This window comes from Pogona vitticeps, chromosome 3, assembly GCF_051106095.1.
Source record: "Pogona vitticeps strain Pit_001003342236 chromosome 3, PviZW2.1, whole genome shotgun sequence".
Taxonomy (NCBI): Eukaryota; Metazoa; Chordata; class Lepidosauria; order Squamata; family Agamidae; genus Pogona; species Pogona vitticeps.
This window is the reverse complement of record NC_135785.1, coordinates 107,216,151-107,235,278: the sequence shown is the minus strand read 5'-3', so window position 1 is coordinate 107,235,278 and position 19,128 is coordinate 107,216,151. Positions and strand designations below refer to the sequence as shown.

Below are 19,128 nucleotides of genomic sequence, written 5' to 3'. Positions count from 1 at the left end.
TTTATCCTTCCTTCCGTCTTCTTTTTCGCAATTGAATTACAATGGCAATGACGTAAAGGAGTAAGAAATTAATACCCATTTGTGACAGCTGAATTCTGATGCCTACGGTTCCCTCCCTCGCTCTATCTGCTGAGGGATGCTGAAGGTGGCTTCTCACATGACAAAGCAAGAAGGTGGGCTCTGCATCAAATCTAATGGAGCACACAGGTATGGCATGGGAAACAAGAGGCGACAAGAATTGGATTCTACTTGGCTTCTGTGAAGTCACTCTACAGCTATTTCCTGTTGATGAAAGCTTACAGGACTGGAGCCATAAAACATGTCCCTCATGTCAACTTCATGAGGGCTCTGACAGTGCCTTGTCTGCTGCCTTGGCAAATCTAGCACCTGCCAACTCTTTCTAAATATATCAATCATCCCTTGCTGCCAAAAGACCTTAATGGGCATCTTGGCTCTAGTGTAGAATTCTGATGTGCCGAACCTGCACTTGTAAGAGAATAAACCTCCTACTATATGATTGTGTGCAAAAGCGCTAGGAAGACATTCATCACCAGGGGTAGATGAGATACCGATAGAACTATTTCAAGCCACAGAGATGGAATCTGTCAAAATCCTAACAGCAAATATGGAAAACAAAAGAATGACCCGCCAACTGAGAATGCTCAATGTATATTCCAGTTCCCAAGAAAGGAAATGCCAAGGAGTCCAGTAACTATAGGACAATTGCTTTGATTTCCTATGCAAGCAAAGTGGTGCTCAGGGTGTTGCAACAAAGGTTTTTATTTTATAGGGAGTGAGAATTGCCTGATGTTCAAGTTGGGTTTTGAAAAGGAAGAGGTACTTGAGATCACATTGCAAATATCCCCTGGCTACTGAAGAACACCCAAAATTTACAGATCAATTTATGCTTAATAGACTAAAGCAAAGCCTTCAGCTGTGTAGATCATGAAAAACTATGAGTTGTTCTGAAAGAAATGGGTATGGTGAGTAACTTGATTGTGGACAAGAAGCTCCTATAAGGACAGAAAATGGAGAGGCAGAATGGTTTCCTATAGGCAAAGGTGTCAGACAAGGGTGCATTTATCCCGTTATTTGTTCAGTCTGTACATAGGACACATCATATAGAAAGGTGGATGAGACTCAGATAAAGGAGGAATGAAAATTGGTAGAAGAAACTTCATTAATTTAAACTATGCAGATAACACCATCTTACTGACAGAAAGGCAGCAATGACTTGAAACGACTGTCAAGGAAAGAGAAAGAAGAAAGTGCCAAAGCAGAACTGCAACTGATCGTTCAAGAAGACAGAAATCATGAACAGAGAACTACACAATGTTAACACTGATAATGAAAAAATTGTAATAGAGATTTTGATAATATGTTGGTTCAGTCATCAATCTAAACAGAGACTGCAGTCAAGGAATGAGAAGAAGACTGGGGCTTGGAAGGGCAGCAATGAAGGAATGAGAAAACATTGTGTAAAGATGTGTAACTGGAAACCAAGATCATCCATACTCTTTTATTTCTAATCACCATGTACAGGTATGGAAGCTGGATAGTTAAGAAAGCTGACAGGGGGAGGGGAAGGTTGAAATGCAGTGCTGGAGGAGAGCTTTATGGATACCCTGGACTACCAGAAAGATGAACAAGTGTAAGCCATCCTAGATCAAATCAAGTCTGAATGATATCTGGAGGCAAAAATTTGGAAACTGAGTTTGTTCTCAGTTCTCATGCCTTTGGGCATGAGAAGGAGAGATGATCTGGGGGGGGGGGAGATAATGCTGGAAAAGGCCAGCAGAAAAAGAGGAACCAATGCAAGATTAATTTTTATTTTATTTTATTTTATTTATTCAATTTATACCCTGCCCCCCTAGACAGCATCTACTCAGGGTGGCTTACAAAATCATAAAATATCATAAAATAACAATAAAAACCGAACAATCAAATAAACAACATTCATAATAAAAATATTTGAACATGAATATAGCGTGATGAAGATGGGGAATAAAAGAACAGAAAAGAAAGAATTCAAGAATTGACATGAGGGAAAACCTGCCTGAAGAGCCAAGTTTTTAAATGGCTCTTAAAAACACCCAGCGAGGGAGCCAGGCGGATCTCTGATGGAAGGCTGTTCCATAGTCGAGGGGCCACTGCCGAGAAAGCCCGGTTTCTTGTTCTTTCTTTCTGGGCCTCTCTCGGCGTTAGGCCCCTCAACCGACCCTCCTGGCTATACTGAGTAATTCAGGTAGATCTGGGTGGGAGAAGGTGATCTGCCAAATACCGAGGTTAATTGACTCTCAAAAGGAAACCAAGCTTGCAAGAGCTGATCAGAGCTGTTGAAGACAGGACATTTTGGAGATTGCTCATTTGTGGCACTTCCATAAGTCAAGGGAGATGTGACAACATTGAACAACAACATTTGACAGTATAGTATTATCCCCAACAGTTTGAAAATAAGACCTAAAAAGTTCCTTGTTGGCCACTCCTTGGGCCTTTCCTACCTTGGCCATCCATCAACATTCGTAGCGTGCCAAGAAGTTTAAACTGAACAGGGGGCATCTCCGACCTCAAAAGCATCTGGATCCGCTTGCAAACCCCATCATCCAACATCTGAACCTTGTTAGCCACTGGAATGTGAGAGGAGAAACCAGACATTAATTTGTGGAACTCTAAAATATAGTATCCGAGTACCAAGTTGTCATTAAGCAGCTAAAAATTGCAAAAAGTCATGACCGATGTGTTCTCAAATCTGTACGAGCAATGCCTATAGAGCAGAACATTTTGGATGACCTGCTACATAGTATTTAAAGACTCTATTTAAGATGTACTTAAACATTTTATGACATTTAGATCAACTATATTAGAGATTTTTGTTTAGAAGTCTTCTGATTTAGAAACAGAAAACCTAGTTTAAAGTTACCTAAGTACTTTCACGTGATCCATACTAACTCTTTATTAGGCCATTAAAAGGGAAATGGGGTAGACTTAAGGATATTTGAACCCTGTGTATTATGTCAATGATCCCATCCAGTATTTATAAATAATTTCTATGTGTGAGCTAACTATTGAATACTAAAATATGGTGTCAGAGCAGTTTTTTAGACTACAGTTCCCAGAATTTCCTAGATGGCATAGATGAACAAATATTTCCTCACATTTTAATATTTGTATGTCTCCTTTAGAAAATATATATGAATTTAATAAGTTTATTGTGTTAGTCTTACTAATTTCTCATATCTTAAACAAGAAGTCTTGTCAGTCATTTGCTCAATTTATTCGTACCCTACTCTCTTCCTAACAAAGAGACTCAAAGCAGCTTAGAAAAATTGTGAAAATTGGAGCCCCAAATGATGAATATCTTTCTCACAAGATGAGTTTTTGTGGACTGGAAAAGGGCTTTATTTGTTTCTGCTCCTGAACTGTGAAATCACCTCCCACAGGAGGCCAGTCCAGCCTCGTCCCCATCTTTGTTGTTCTTCTGGAGACGAGGCAAAGACCTTTCTCTTCAGGCAGGCTTTCACCTAGTAACTGGTGTAAAGACATGGGATGGAACCCAGTCGGGATGCCAGAGTCATAAAATAAAATACTAGAGATGTTATCAAAATCACAGGCTTTAGGAGAAGCTTTCCAACAGATGGCAAATACACATTTCAAAGTGTCCCCTTAAGCATGGCCTTGCAAAGTCCCCATCTGGTGTAGTTGGGGAGGGACTGCAGACTCTGGCCTGAGTCCCTTCATATGCAGATTCACACAGGAAAGAGTTCACCTCCACAGATCAACCAAGTGCCTAGATCAAACCCCTTCTGATCTGCCTGTTGGCCAGAGAGAAGCTGGAAAACACAAAAGGGTGGCAACCTTAAAAGACAGAGGCACTCTTGCCTTCCCAAGGGCAGAGAGAGATGTGATCACTGCAGATGTAGATTCTTAAGGGAGAACCAACATGCCTCCTCATAACTAAGTAGAGCACTCCAACTGCCTAAGCCGACCGCCTGAGCTGGAGCAGATAGAGAACCTAGCTAGATTTAAGACAGCTGTATTTTTTAGCTAAGCCTCTTCCTTTTTCTTGTTGTTTAGTCATTAAGTTGTGTCCGACTCTTTGTGACCCCATGGACCAGAGCACACCAGGCCCTCCTGTTTCCCACTGCCTCCCGGAGTTTGGTCAAACTTCCTAGTTCAAGCCTATTGTTAGTTTAAGCCTTGCACTGTTGATTAGCATCCTGTATTTCCCAGTTGCCTTTCTCTTTTGATTATGCCTTTTATCTCCTTTTGTTCTTTATAAAACTACTCTAAGAAACAGTCAACTGGTAGAGGATGTGTTTGTCTTCTGCAGAGCTATTGGGGGGGGGGGAGGAGCATTGGGTAAGAGACTTCTGGGTTTTCCCATCCCAGCTGTGGGATTAAATTAAATTAAATCAAATCAAATCAATGCCAACAAAAAAAGAGCTATTTCTGTGATCCATGGCCATTCATGGTGAAGCCACCATAGCATTCTTCACAGTTTTTTAGAAGTACTATGGAAGTGCAAGGAGGGGAACTGAGCCCAGGACTCATGTGAGGAAGGGTGGGTATAACATAAGTCAACAACATTCCGAAACACGTGAAAATAACCAGCTGAGGCAACCACCATTAGCTAAAAGTTTAGTTCTTTCTGTACATTGTTAATAACAAAGAGACAACGGGTGGTTTGCCAAATGAAAATGGGTACAGTAAGAAAAAGTTTGGGAGTCTACACATTGGTGACCATACTCTTTGCTTCAAGCTCAGCAGGTCTCACACAACTTCACAACTTCTTCCTTGTCATCCCATCTCACAACTTCAAGGATGCAACGCTTGAAGATACATAACAGCAGACTCTCTTGGACAGCAATGTCTACAACTTACCAAGCAATTTCCTGACAGCCTGTGTGCTCTCTTCTTTGCTGAGAGCAAGTCTGGCAGGTAGGATCCCTTGCTGGCATCTTTATCCTACTAGGAATCTAGTGGGTAATTAACTTGTTTGTAATTTCCTCCAGCTTTGGCAGCAGAAAGCTAAAACCATGAGCCCTTGACTGTGTTAATATTTTCAAACAAAGCCCTCTGGACAGGGGTCTGAACATTTAATCACTTATTATTGCCCCTTGTGCCTGTCTATACATTTTAAAAAGACTGCATCTAATTGATTTTATTTCATGTTTCACTTGACTTTTTCATCTACAGCAATGTTTTGGCCCCGTCCCTTTCCTACAAGGATATTTAGTTAATTAGCAAGGCATATTATTACTACACAAGGCCCAGTAACAGGCCTTGTTCTATTGTTTTATGCTTTTGCTTTAGGTTTGAAAACATTTGATTAGAGAATTTGGCATGGTTCATTTTCCTCCATGTTCCCATTCTCTACACAAATTATTTCTGGTATTTTTGTTCTTCACTTCTTTTTCTCACTGCATTTTCAGCTCTCCTGTGGCATTTAATTGAACACAAGTAAAACAAACAGAACAGTGTATACTATAGTCCTCTAATACAGAAAGCCCACTTTTTCACAAATGTTTTCTTGATTACAATATTTGATAGACAAAGGAGCATACCTTTCTTCCTAAAGTTTAATTTTAATAAATAATTCACCTATTTTCCTTACTAATATCAGATTTGCTACTCCTTTCTGTCACTACACATTACTGAGGAGTGGTTTCTGCCTCTTATAGTCTTTTATTCTGCAATTAAAAAAAGAAAGAAAACGTAAAAAAGGTGTTTTTTTTTTTAAAAAAAGAAATCTAAGGAATAATAACTAAAGTGGTGCCTCGCATAGCGAGGTTAATCCATTCCGGATTAACCTCGCTATGTGAAAACATCACTGTATGGAACGGGGAAAGCCATTGGAACGCATTTAACTTAGTTTAATGTGTTCCAATAGGCTTCAAAACTCACTGTTCAGCGAAGTTTTCCCACAGCCGGCAGCCATTTTCGCGCCCTCGGTAAGCGAGGCGAGGGCGCGAAAATGCTGCACGTGGCCATTTCGGGGCTTCTGGTGGCCATTTTGGAGCCGCCGAACAGCTGATCGTCAGGCGTCGCAAAGCGAAGATCGGTAAGCGAAACGCTTACCGATCTTCCCTATGTGAGTTTTGCCCATAGGGGCCATTGGTATGCGATCGCATTTGCAATCGCAAAACCCTAATCGCTATGTGATTTTGTCGTTATACGGTGCGCTCATTAAGCGAGGCACCACTGTACTACAAAAGCAAAGTGTGCTGCTTATATACCGCCCTATAGTGCTTCAAGCAATCTCTGGGTAATTTACAAGTTAATTATGCAGGCTACACATTGCCCCCCCCCCAGCAAGCTGGGTACTCATTTTACTGACCTCGGAAGGGTAGAAGGCTGAGTCAACCTTGAGCCGGCTACCTGGGACTGAACCCTGGGTTGTGAGCACAATTTTGGCTGCAGTACAGCAGTTTAACCACTGCGCCATGAGGCTGTTACTATTACAAAAAAAAATCATCATATTTTACTTGTGAAATACCTGTGATTCATAAATATCCTCTTTTAATAAGTGATTGCAGAGAACATACTAGCTTCTACTGTTACCCAATGGTCACCTAGCCAAGAATTGTCTACCACAAGGGTGAGGAACATGTATCCCTCCAAATGTGAGACTGCAATTTCTACCATCCCACCTTGTTGGCTATGTAAATTAGGTCTGATGGAGGCTGTAATTCAACATGGCTGCACATTCCCTACCTACGGTCTACTCTCATAAGTAGCAAGTCTCCCAGGGTCTTAGGCAGATTGCTTGGTAGCTGATTTTTTTTCCAACAGGGGACATTCAGTGTGTAACACAAGCACTCTGCTACTAAGCTACAGTGGACCCTTGACTTACAGACGGCTTGACTTACAGACTTTTTGAGTTACAGACTTCTCTGGCCGCAAAATTTAGGTTTGACTTGCAGCCTGAGAATTGACTTACAGACCAGAAAAAACCAAAATGGAACAAAAATGGCCTGTTACGGGATTAATCGGTTTTCAATGCACTGTAGGTCAATGGAGACTTGACTTACAGACTTTTTGACTTGAGAACCGCCTTCCAATACGGATTAAGTTCTCAAGTCAAGACCCCACTGTACAACTCCTCCACTGTATAGACCATGGGTTAAAAAAATAGAAAGGAAGTGTTGTGTTTGCATTTTATATCCATCAGTGTGTATTTACATGCATGTGCACTGAAAGAAACATGTGCAGTAGTAGCCAAATGGCATCTATCCATCTGGAAACCAGAAGAAAACAAGTGCCCACCTGTACACATGAGAATATTTTGAAAAGGAAGGACACGGACACACACACACACACACACACACACACACACACACACACTTTTCCTTATAGTTTTAGTTGTACCTGGTATAGCAAGGTTGCGGAGAGCACTAAGTGCAGCATGTTGAACTGACACATCTCCATTTTCTACATGTTTCTCTAAAAGGTCTAGAAGCTGATGCACCACTCCAAGCTGCACCATCCGGACACAATTGCTGTCTTAAAGAAGTGGGAAAGAAAGAAACGAATCAAAAGGTCTGTACCCAGGAGGCTATATATTGATATCAGTAATGGTCTATTTTGATAAGACATTTAAGAACCACTATTTTAGATCCATGACCTGGTGACTATAAGAATTAAATAACTTTATGAATTTTTTTTCTCTCCTCCCTCCTCATCCCCTTTTTTCTCTTGTGTCCTGCCGTTCTGGGAGCAGAGGCTATCTTGTTTGTTGTTGTTTTTTAAAAAATATTATTTAAAAAGATCAACAACTTCTACAAATTTAATCTAAAGGTTGTCACAACAAGTCATTCACTAAAACACGAGAGAGAGAGAGAGAGAGTATCTAAAAGCAGTGCTCAATTCCAGCTTAATAGTAATTTATTTATTTATTTATTTATTTATTTATTTATTTATTTTTATTGATTGATTGATTGATTGATTGATTGATTTGATTTGATTTGATTTGATTTGATTTGATTTGATTTGATTTGTACCCCGCCTATCTGGACTACCAGACCACTCTAGGCGGCTAATCATCATCATCTTAGAACTTCAGAGCTGGAAGGGACCCTGTGGATCATGAAGTCCAGCTCCAGTCAAAGAAGCACAGTGAAGATCTCTGGACCCGCAACCAGTTACCTAAGTCATGCCGACATCTAAATCATGCAAGAAATATCATGCAAATTAAAAATGTTTGGCTACAACCCTTGTAAGGACGGTTTGCTCATATATATCTTGAATCTGGTTAAAGTGGTCAAACCAACATCTCAACAGGCAAGATTATACACAACATGATCAGATGTCATTTTTTATTGGTCAGTAGGAGAGCTGAGCAAAAACTCTTCACATAAAGAAAGAAAGAGGAATCCTTCCTTACCATTCCGGGCAAAATTGGCAATAGCCAGGGCCCCTGTCAGTTGTAACTGGTTGTGTTTGGATGCCAGCCACGTGCCAACGTTCTGGTAGATAACACCCTGCCCGTCTGCAAACAACTGCTGCATGGATTCATCTGTATAACATGAATGGAGATAGAGGGGACTGATAGAACTGTCTGAGCCTTTTTTTAGGCTGTTAAAACATACACACAAACACAGCTGTCTTTTCTCTAATCTGATCTACCTGCAAATAGCTGCCAATGGTCATTTGATGTCCCTGAAACCCTGGAATGTGGGTCAGGTCCCTTTGCTAGTATAAGAGCAATGTAGGGAGGAAGGTGGAGATGTGATCTTAAATACAGCCAGTGAGAAAAAGACCAAAATCTTTAAGCTGCCTGTCAAGAAACAGCTTTCATAATCTTTGAAAAACAAGCTTCTGCTGGGAGAGGACAAATACTATTTTAAGCTCCATATCTCTCTCTGCCTGTTTGCGTCCCCCTACTCTGCTTGTTTATTTGTAGCACATTGTAACACACCACAGGTTTGTACCAATATCGCCTCTCTGAAACATTGATCTTGGCCTTGAACTCCCTGTCACTGGGAAGAAAAAGATATGAAACAGATATGTTCGTTCACACTTCACCTGACTTCTTAGCAACCCAATGTAATGCTAATGGCCACAGACCTATAAAGCAGATCCCTGTTAAGGTTCAACTGTATGCAGGGTCATGCCAGACAATTTTGTTCCCTGAGACAGAGGATAAAATGGTCTCCCTTCCAACGTTCTATGCAAATAATCACCCCTGAATGATGATTGAACCTGACTTCAATACTACCAACAGCACAGAACTGTCCATCACATCTGAGGACAACAAGATAGCTTAGGACACTGGTTCTTAACCTTGGGTTACTCAGGAGTTTTGGACTGCAACTCCCAGAAGCCTTCACCACCAGCTGTCCTGACTGGGGTTTCTGGGAGTTGCAGTTCAAAAGCATCCGAGTAACAAAGGTTAAGAACCACTGGCTTAGGAGATGTAGGGAAGGCCACACAGTACCCATATCTTCAATCACTTAATAACTGCCCTCTCTTTTTTCAGGGTCTGTTGCCTGAGGCAACCACCTCCATTTGCCTGATAGTAGGCCTGGCCCTGGCTGCATCACAGTTCCAAGAGAGCATTAAGAAAATGTAAACTCTTGCAGCAGGCGCAAGGTTTAGCTGCCCTTTTCATGTGCAAATACATCTTCTGGGTGAGGGGCTTCCTTTTTGGCCTAGATGGCACAGTGCTGGTGTGAACATTTCTTCTGAAATATTTACCATGAGAAGACGAGAATGGTAAACCACTTCTGGGTGCTCTCTATGTAGGAAACCCTGAAAAGAGTCACCATAAGTCAGAACTGACTTTACGACATACAGTTATTATAATAAGCTGTATGTAGAAAGTTTGTTCTGTCAAAAAAATATATGGCTTGTAAATATAACAACTAAAGAAAGCAAACACTTTCACAGTGGAGATTTATTGCCTGAGTAGGAGAAATGCCTGCAGGAATTTTGAGAAATGGTCTTACAACTCAATGAATACATAGAAGACATTTGGTCTGTATCTGGACCGTGCTTCTACACAAATCACTGGTCCAACAGAAGGAAGCATTGCTGGTTAACAAAAAGATGCTATTCGATCAATCTATATATTATTTTCAACATGCAATAGAAACTTCTCAATCTAACCTCATAAGGAGCAGCATTATACTGTACTATCAGATGGAGTATTTATCTGCTAGTCCTCAGAACAGTCCTGAACCTTGGCCTAGAGCAGGGGTCTCAAACTGTGGCCCTCCAGATGTTCTTAGCCTACAGCTCCCAGAAGCCTTCAGCACCACCTCTGCTGGCCAGGATTTCTGGGAGTTGAAGTCCAAGAACATCTGGAGGGCCACAGTTTGAGACCCCTGGCCTAGAGGCTTCTCAAGTAGATGAACATCATGGGATGCCATTCCACATGATACAACAGCAGACAGTGGAGAAGGCATTCAGAGGTAGCTTCCATTTCTACCATATGAGAAAGAAAACATAGACCAGAAGCAGGGGAACCTTTGGGCATCTAGAGGTTCTAGACCAAATCTCAGAAGCTCGTGTCATTATAGCCAATGATAAAGGATTATGGGAATTGTCATCTAAAATATCTAGGGGACTGAAGGTGTTGCACCTTTTCTGTAGATCAGAGCTTTAGCTTTAACCCAGATGTTTTGGACTTCAACTCCTGGAAGCTCCGGTTTGTGCAGCCAATGCTCAGGGATTTGGGGAGCTGAAATCCACAACAGCTGGTGCTCCACAATTTGCTGCAGAGCTTGTCTGTGACCATGAGAGTGCCAAAACATCAACAACCACAAAACAAAACAAATCAGTCCCAGGTCTTGACAGAATCCACTTCCTCTACTGTATTCACAAGTGAGGTGTTGCCTTCCCTACCTCTAAAGCAGTAAAAATTAAGTAAATTATTGGATAACTAATTGGACATCTGTTTTACATGGATTAGTTTGTTTCTAGTAATTACTCCCGTTTCATGGCCATGAAAAGAATTAATTGCAGTTCCGCTATGTTTATGTTTGGAACAGATGCTAAAGATCTCTTCATCTAGTTAGATAAAACAATAAGAAACACAAGTGTAATGCTTTTGCCTCGTGAAATGCCCTCATCAGATCCACATCCTTTAACCCCCTGACGATAAGCTACAGACAGAACTTTATCAATTTGCAATGGTCAGGTGGGATTTTGAGCTCCTTTCTGTACTATTTTCAGAGAAGAAGGAAGATTTCCAGAGTTGTGACAAAGTATGAGGCATCATGTGAGCTGTATCTCCAAAAAGAACAATTGGAAGTGAAATTCATAAAAACAGGGAGGGCATACTTATTTTGTACAAACCATGCTGTTTGAAGGGTGGCTTACTGTACGATGAGATAGCGGAGGCTTACTGGGTCCTCTGCAAGGCACTGTGTAATTCACAAGTGCGCAGGCTGAATAAACAGAAGAAGCAATACCCACAGGCAGTCCTTAACTCAAAGCAGTTTCAGTAGGGCCTCACATAACCAATGACCCAAAACACATTGTAAATGAGTTGGAAAACACCAGGGCCTTCCTGCTGCCCAGTCAATACCAGACCATCTGTTTCCTTCTGCTTTGGGTAAGCTCTGTGCATGGTGGCACAGGGACAAGAAGGGCTTACTGGGTATTGGAATGGTTGTCAAACACACAGAGGCCTATCTCTAACTCAGGCAAGCCAAGCTGCAAGCCAATTTTCTGCTCCCACTCCCCCAGACAATCAGAAGCAAACTGTGCAAACTGTTAAACCCAGCATCTCGTAGTTGTTTTAAAGCAATATTTTTGCTTTCTGAAATTTGGTGTAGCAGTTTGCTGTTAGTTTTTAGCCAGTATATTAGGAATTGATTAAGACATGCTCAGGCCCTAACCTCTATCAAGTTTAAGAGGCCTCTCAGCATCTACTCAAAATATGCATTATTCTAATATACCTTTTCCATGTATGTCTGGCTATCTGAATTAGAGATTCTAGGAGATAGCTGTTGTTGCTTTATTTATAATCTCACGTGCTGTCTGTAGTTTGAGTAACTGGGATGCCTTTTTGGGCTGAGGTCTATTCATCCAGCATGAACCAATAATTCCTTTTAGCTTTTGAATTCAAATAGAGCCCTGCCTCTCTGCTGAGTGTTTTATCCCTCTTTTTTGTTGGTTGTGTAGTTGTTTGTTACCATTGATCTGTTTGGCTGGTTGCTAGTATGTGTGCAATAAAGAAGGCAGTATACACAAGTCTAACTTCAAGCAACTGTAAGTAAAGAATCTTTTGTATTCTTTTTATAAATATTACAGTTATTTGTGAGTTACTGGGACTGTAAGTGCCAGTTAATGAGAAAGGGGTGGACTGGGGAACTTGAAGCTATTCTCCTCTGTGGGTCTCTGTACTTCTATTGTCTAGCAAAAAGAGAATTTTATTCTGGAACAGCAGTGTGTTTATGTAGTACATAAATCTGTCCCCAGGGATAGACTGTGGAGATGTGAGTCCAGACCATCATTACCATACATTGCTACATAACACCCACTCTCCTTGGTAACTTTAGGCAAATCACCATATCTCAGCTCAAGGCAAGTCAAAGAACAGCTGTGAAGACAAAACAGGATAATTGCACATATAATTCTTTTCGCTCCTTGGAGGAAGGGAAGGAAACAGTTATGGTAAATGTGTATTTAAATAGCAATATCTAATTTGGGGGCAGAACCAGATGTGTAACAAAGCATATACAGTGGTGCCTCGCTTAGCGATCGTTCCATTTAATGAAATCGCTTAGCGATACTGTTTTTGCAATCGCAAAAGCAATCGCTTTGCGATGTTTCCTATGGGGAAAATTCGCTTTGCGATGATCGCGAGGAAGCGATCATCACAAAGCCCCCATTTTCGGCCAGCTGATTGGTGGTTCCGAAACGGCCGTCGGAAAACAAAATGGCCACCTGCTGTGTTGCCTCGCTTGTGTTTCTATGGGCTTTTAAAAACCGATTTTTGCTGCACGGATTAACATCGCTAAGCGAGGCACCACTGTACTTTCCATGCAAGAAATCTCATCTTCACTCCCCAGTAGAGATGAGCAGGAACTGAACCACAAACCAGAAAAAACCGCGAACTGGGCTGGTTTGTGGTTTGGTTCATGGATCCTATTTTTCCAAAATGAGATGAAGCACCAAAGTTTTTCCCCCCTCGGTGCTTCGTTTTGTTTGGCACAAGGGGATGCCTGCCCAACTCCCCTTCCACTTCCCCCTTTGGTTTTCTACCATGACTTCAAGCTACTCCACTGCCGCCGCCGCCGCTGCCATCCTGACAGACAGCAGGCCCTGGCCAGTTGCATGTGTGCATGTGCTCACCACTCAGCTGACAGGTGAGTGCATGCACAGAAGCAGCAGGCCTTGGTCCTTGAAGCCAGGCCTGTTGCCTGTCAGGAGGGTCACCGCAGTGGTAGTGGTGGGTTCAAGAGAAGGTAGGGAGGCGACAGAGGCAGTGGGAGGGCGGGGGAAGGCTGGGTGGATGGGTGGGCAGCTCCCTCCAGCATGAACCTAAAAAAAATCACTAACCAGTTCATTTGGGCGCAGGGATCATGAACATTCATGGTTCATGGTTCATGGCTACCCACGAACCACAAGCCATTAGTTTTTTGCTTTGTGCCCATCTCTAGTCCCCAGGTTCTCCAGCCAAAAAAGAGACATGAGATAGCAAAGTTGAGAGAGGCTTGAACTGCTGAGAGTCAGGATAGATAGCATGGGATTTCTAACTTGACAGGTGTTGATTTAGTACATCTACGTGTACAAATGAAGCCTTTCTACATTAGGACAAAATGTTATATTAGAGCAAAGGTGTGACAAGGTATGGGAATCTGGTAGCTGGCTGACTGGACCTGACTGGAGGCCCTCTTCCCACAACCTCTCATTGAAAGCTAGCCTACTGGCATTTAAATGCCTCAGGCAGGCAGTGGAAGCTAACATGGGCATTACAATGCACACGCTACAAGTGAGTGATCTCTTTTAGAAGGTAGCCATCTGTGAAGACTCCTCCAGGAATCTGGAGATCACAACTGCTGATGGGTCTGCCACAAGGCAAGGAAGCAGATGGTACTCCCCCGGCAGTTCTTGCTCAGTGCCTCGAGACTCTTGTTCAGCCCTCTTGTATCCATACCTCCGAGTAACAATGACACAATCAAATCTGATGTGGCTTTTAAGCTGCACATGTCTTCTGGTTTGGAACTTTCCTGGAGCCTCTGCAGGATCTCCACGACCGCCTCTTGAATACCAGCCTCAGTCAGCTGCAATTTCAGGGTATCTGCAGAGGTCATAATAAAGCAAGGAATTGAAAGCTTCTCACTCAGTGCTTGTGATTTGATAATGTATGAGAATGGGACTTGTGCTCTTTCTCTGATTGGCAGCCTATCTTGTGGCACCCCAGAAACATACTGAGTAATATTCAATGGGAGGGGGCAGAGCATCGGGGATTTCCAGAGTGCTTTAAGCAGGAATGCTTTAGGAGAGGCCAATCCCTCTCCTTTTATAAAAGCAGTTACATTTAAAAAGAAATTCAAAAGAAAAGGAGTTGTTTTAAACCTTAATCAATAGGAATGCATACAGGTCTCTGTGAAAAAGTGCCTTTAAATGATTGCATTTCATGTTTCATCTGTTCCCCAATTCACAAAGCAAACATGGCTGCCTGGACCAAAGAGACAAGCAAGCCACCCACCAACTCTGGAAGGCAGCAAGGCTCTCTCACCGTTCTCTGCTAACGTCTGAAGAACTTCAAGGATGATTTCCGTCTTCTCGTGGTGACTTGTCCTTCGCAGCTGATGGACAAGGTGCTCTGCCGCCTCGGTCTTGCAGAGTGCCTCTTTAGCAGTGTCTGCAGAAAAGACTGAATTTGTTTGACTCTCCTGATTTTAAGTGTAAGCCTTTCTGTCTGATTACAGAGGAGAGAAGTGGCTGTTTTCTATTTTGGGAAGATTGGGAAGAGGGAGATGGAATGGCTTCCTCTAGAGGTGAAGGGCTAATCTCTGCATAAATTATATTAATAATAATATATAATAATAATTACATGCCGGCAATGCAGTTCTGACTTATAGTGACCCATTTCCAGGGTTTTCTAGGTAGAGAATACATGGAAGCGGTTTTCCTTTCCCTTCTTCTGTGGCCACCCTAGAACTGCGCAGTTTGCCCAAGGCAACACAAGCTGTCTCTTCCCCTAGGAGGTGCAGTGGAGAATCAAACTGCCAACCTCAGCACTGAGCTATCCAGCCAGCTTTCAATTATATTAATATTATTTAAACACTTCCCTTCTCCTCTGTAATTCTATTGTATTTTATTGCTTATAAGGCCTGTTACTGAAGTGCTGTTTAGTGATATATGAGCACTATAAGGGCTTGAAAAATCATTTTTTTAAAATTACCTAAATTAAGGGGGGACATGAAATGGCCCTTCCCCCATCAAATGTGAGGACTGTGAACACATTTGAGCACTCCCTGGGCAATGACAGCACACTGTTGGCTGATCCTTCCATTCCAGAATGACCATTGGATTGCTTCTGACATGAACAAAGAAGGATAAAATAACAATTAATGAATGGTGTCAAATAAATAATCATCATAAAGTGGGAGACCACACCTCACAGTGTGATAGCATATATACAACACTGTCCTTCAGTGACAGACATTTTGTTTTGTTTCATGAAAGTTTTTTTTACCAGCCCGTCCTTGAGCCTCTGGATGTTGGTGGGTGGAGGAGGGATCATTAAAGCTGAGTCTCCTTCAAATTCAGCAAAAGTACAGTACCACCCAGATATTGAGGCTGAAGATAAATGTTATGCTTACCTAGCTCTGCAAGGTTGGATAAGGCCAGCAGGTTGACGCGGACAAGAGGTTCGTTGTCTGGGTAGTCAGACATTATCCTGACTAGTGATGGGATTACTCCTGCTCCCACCAGCCGCTCCTGAAGGTCATCTAGAAAAAAGTAAGTGCAAAAATTAGGGCTCCGGAATGAGCTCTTGAGAACCACTATGGTCCATTTGGCACCACACAAGCCTCTGAATGACAAACTTTTAGTGCACTTTTCTGAGCCGTTGCTATTCTTAACAATGACAATACTTTCATAATTACTACCACTACATAATTACTATAGTATACTACCATTACTATCCCTATACTAACAAAAATGCACTTTGCCCATTCCATGACCTCTCAAACATTTCCTTCTACGAGGACTAGCATTAAGAAGGGGTACTTTGAAATTAAGATTCGTTTCATGAACACTGTTTCTGCTTAAATTCCTTGCTCTGAGGTTTTGGCTGTTTATTATGATGGCCACAGTAATGGACCTTTCAGCCACCCACCAACGCCACCCAAATGCTGGATGTGGGCCTTGCTGCATGCATGCTACAGCATGTGGGGTTTGAGGAACTATTTATTTATTTTATTCTATGTTATTTATTTTGTAAAAAATCACCCATTTTTCTCCTTAAAAAGGACCCAAGGCAACTGGCCTCAGTCAAAGACAAAGCTAAAAACAGTAAGTACTGTATACAAATATTTAAAAATAATCAAACAAATACCACACAAAAATGGAAAACATTCAAAGCAACAAGGCACAGCCATCCATTTAAAAAGCTCTCTCAGACAGATAGTTACTACTAACCATTAGCCACTATCAAGGCTTCGGCTAGCTGTTATTATAGATCATTTTTGCCCATCAAGTCACCTATCCACCCAACTAGATATTCATGTCAAAAACTAACAGCATATGGTGTTTCTCCTTTGCGATATAGAAGGAGGCAAATTATTCCTAGTCAATGACAAACCTTCAAACTTTCCAGCAGACACTCATCTTTTCTACTGACATGTTTTCAGCACCTTATTGTGGCTACTTACTGTTATCATAGCAGATTCGGCCAATGGTCCTGCCTGCGTGAAGCAGCATCTCTTGGTCTGTGCTTTCCAGAAGCTGTATCAAGATTGGCATCAAGCCAGCTTCTATGCAGGGGGTCTTCATTTCCTCTGCCGACAGAAAAGGAACAGGCTGGATTCACCTACTGTTCTGATCGTATAGCCCAGCATTGTCAAGTTCAAAGAAATGAGATCTTATTTAAGAGTATAATGAAAATGAAGCCATTAAAAGTAGGATAGAGGAGTTCTAAATTTAGATTCATTCAGATGGCAGTCTTGGAATATGGTAAAACCACTGTGTGAACTTGCTATGTTCTAAACTGAAAGGTAGCTGATATTTTTATGTATGCTAATAAGTTTGTGAAACTCATGCTGTGCTTGTTAATATAAGCAAAATACATGGTTATTGTCCCATTGAATCTCATTTTTAATTAATTTTTAAAAAGTGAATTCATTACCCAACAATTTCTTGAACATATTAACATTTATCTCACCCTTTCTGTCTCAGTGAAAATCTGGTGAGACTCCATATTCACTCATGAAGCACACTGCAGAGTTACAGCATGGTGATACCCCTTTAACTGCCATGGCTCTCTCCCTTGGAGTTTTAAAACATATTGGTTGGTGAGATATTTGGAATTCTCTGTTATGGAGTTGTAGTGTACAACACTGAATTAAAGCCTAGAGCTCTCTAGCAAAAAAATCCTAAATTACATCAGCAAACTGCAAGTCCGAAAATCCCAAAGGATGGAACCACAACACTTAAAGAGCCTTGTGGCGCAGTGGTTAAACCGCTGTATTGCAGCCAAAACTGTGCTCACGACCTGGGGTTCAATCCCAGGTAGTCGGCTCAAGGTTGACTCAGCCTTCTATCCTTCCGAGGTCGGTAAAATAAGTACCCAGCTCGTCCGGGGGGGGGGCAATGTATAGTCTGCATAATTAACTTGTAAACCGCCCAGAGAGTACTTGAAGCGCTATGGGGCGGTATATAAGCAGCACACTTTTTGCTTTTGCTTTTAAAATGATGTTGAATTATTGTAACTGCGCAGCATGGAAACATTCATATAGGGTCGTCACTGATGCATCAACCAAAAAGGACTAAGGGGAACACTGATTAGTATAAAAATGTAGACGCTGGTTTATTTGTACAAATAACTGCTGGATAGAATTAGGCACCTGGGACCCAGAGGTTGAGAGTTTATAATCTTAAAATAATAGATTCTTAGAAATGCAAAGCTGGAAAGGACTCTGTGGATTATCAAATCCAATCCCTGTCAAGGAGGCACAGTGGGGAATTGAACTCCCAGACTCTGGTTCCACAGTCAGATGCCTACACCACTGAGCTATCCAGCAAGCTGTAGTGTAAAACAAAACAGAAGAAACAAGAGCCCAAACATGTACAGTAGCTTGATTTTTATTTTTTTATGGCAGTAAGCTAGTTTTGCAGAACCGCAAGGAAGTCCGAAAGGCAACAGTAACCTTCACAGCCATGGGGCTAAGGAGCAGATTGCTACACTGGAGGCATTCATTGAATCAATTCATGAGCAATCAATTACTTTTCTCAAATGCCAGGCTACCTACCATCTTTAGCGATCTCCGCCAGCACCTGGGCTGCCTTTGCTGCGTAAAGTGGGTCCCCTTGGAGAAGCCGGGCCAAAGCTGGCAAAACATCATTTTCAGTAAGGAGGGTGGAGGTTCTGTGCTCTATGGTGAGAAAAGACCCCGTTGGGTTAAATGGCAGGCCAACAGGGATGCTCAGTGCTATGAAACTAGGGCAGCCAGGTCACAACCTAGGGGGAGGGATTACTAGTTTGTGACCTTGGCAACTCTAGTTTTTGAATTATGGATTGCAACAAGCTGGCTAACATGCTGTGTGCAAGGTCTGTGTTAATGGGCTCTTCTTTAGTCTTAGCATGACCATCTGGATCTCTTCAGGCAGTAGCTGTGGTGCAGGCGATAGGGATTTTCTTTTGTGTAGCCAGCTGTGCATGCCAGAGAGAAAAACACACAGACACAAAAGCCAGTTTCTAGTGTCAATTTGTTTTTCTAGCCTTATCTGTTGTCCTCTATGGGAGGATCATTAATGGCTTCGGAAGCTAGTATGGGTAGTGTTGAACTTATTGGAGGATTTATGGTTTGTTTCTTTTGGTATCCCGTATCCACAGAATCAATATCTGTGGTTTCACTTATCCAAAGTCTGAAAATATTAAAAATATTAATTGAAAAAACCCAGAAAGGCATGTTCACACAATGTAATTACCAGAACTGCCCACTAGAA

General features: G+C 41.9%; 1 protein-coding gene across 1 annotated transcript in view; it reads right to left on the bottom strand.

The window, feature by feature from the left end:
• Positions 1–19,128, bottom strand: part of LOC110083682 (rap1 GTPase-GDP dissociation stimulator 1) — a 60,306-nt gene that overhangs the window by 14,129 nt on the left and 27,049 nt on the right. Inside the window, exons 3-10 of the mRNA XM_020802301.3 lie at positions 18,432–18,554; positions 16,836–16,961; positions 15,783–15,911; positions 14,693–14,818; positions 14,108–14,251; positions 8,384–8,515; positions 7,369–7,503; positions 2,502–2,627 (exon numbers count right to left, since the gene is read on the bottom strand). Of these exons, the coding sequence (XP_020657960.3) occupies positions 2,502–2,627; positions 7,369–7,503; positions 8,384–8,515; positions 14,108–14,251; positions 14,693–14,818; positions 15,783–15,911; positions 16,836–16,961; positions 18,432–18,554 (1,041 nt within the window). The remainder of the gene's footprint in view (positions 1–2,501; positions 2,628–7,368; positions 7,504–8,383; positions 8,516–14,107; positions 14,252–14,692; positions 14,819–15,782; positions 15,912–16,835; positions 16,962–18,431; positions 18,555–19,128) is intronic.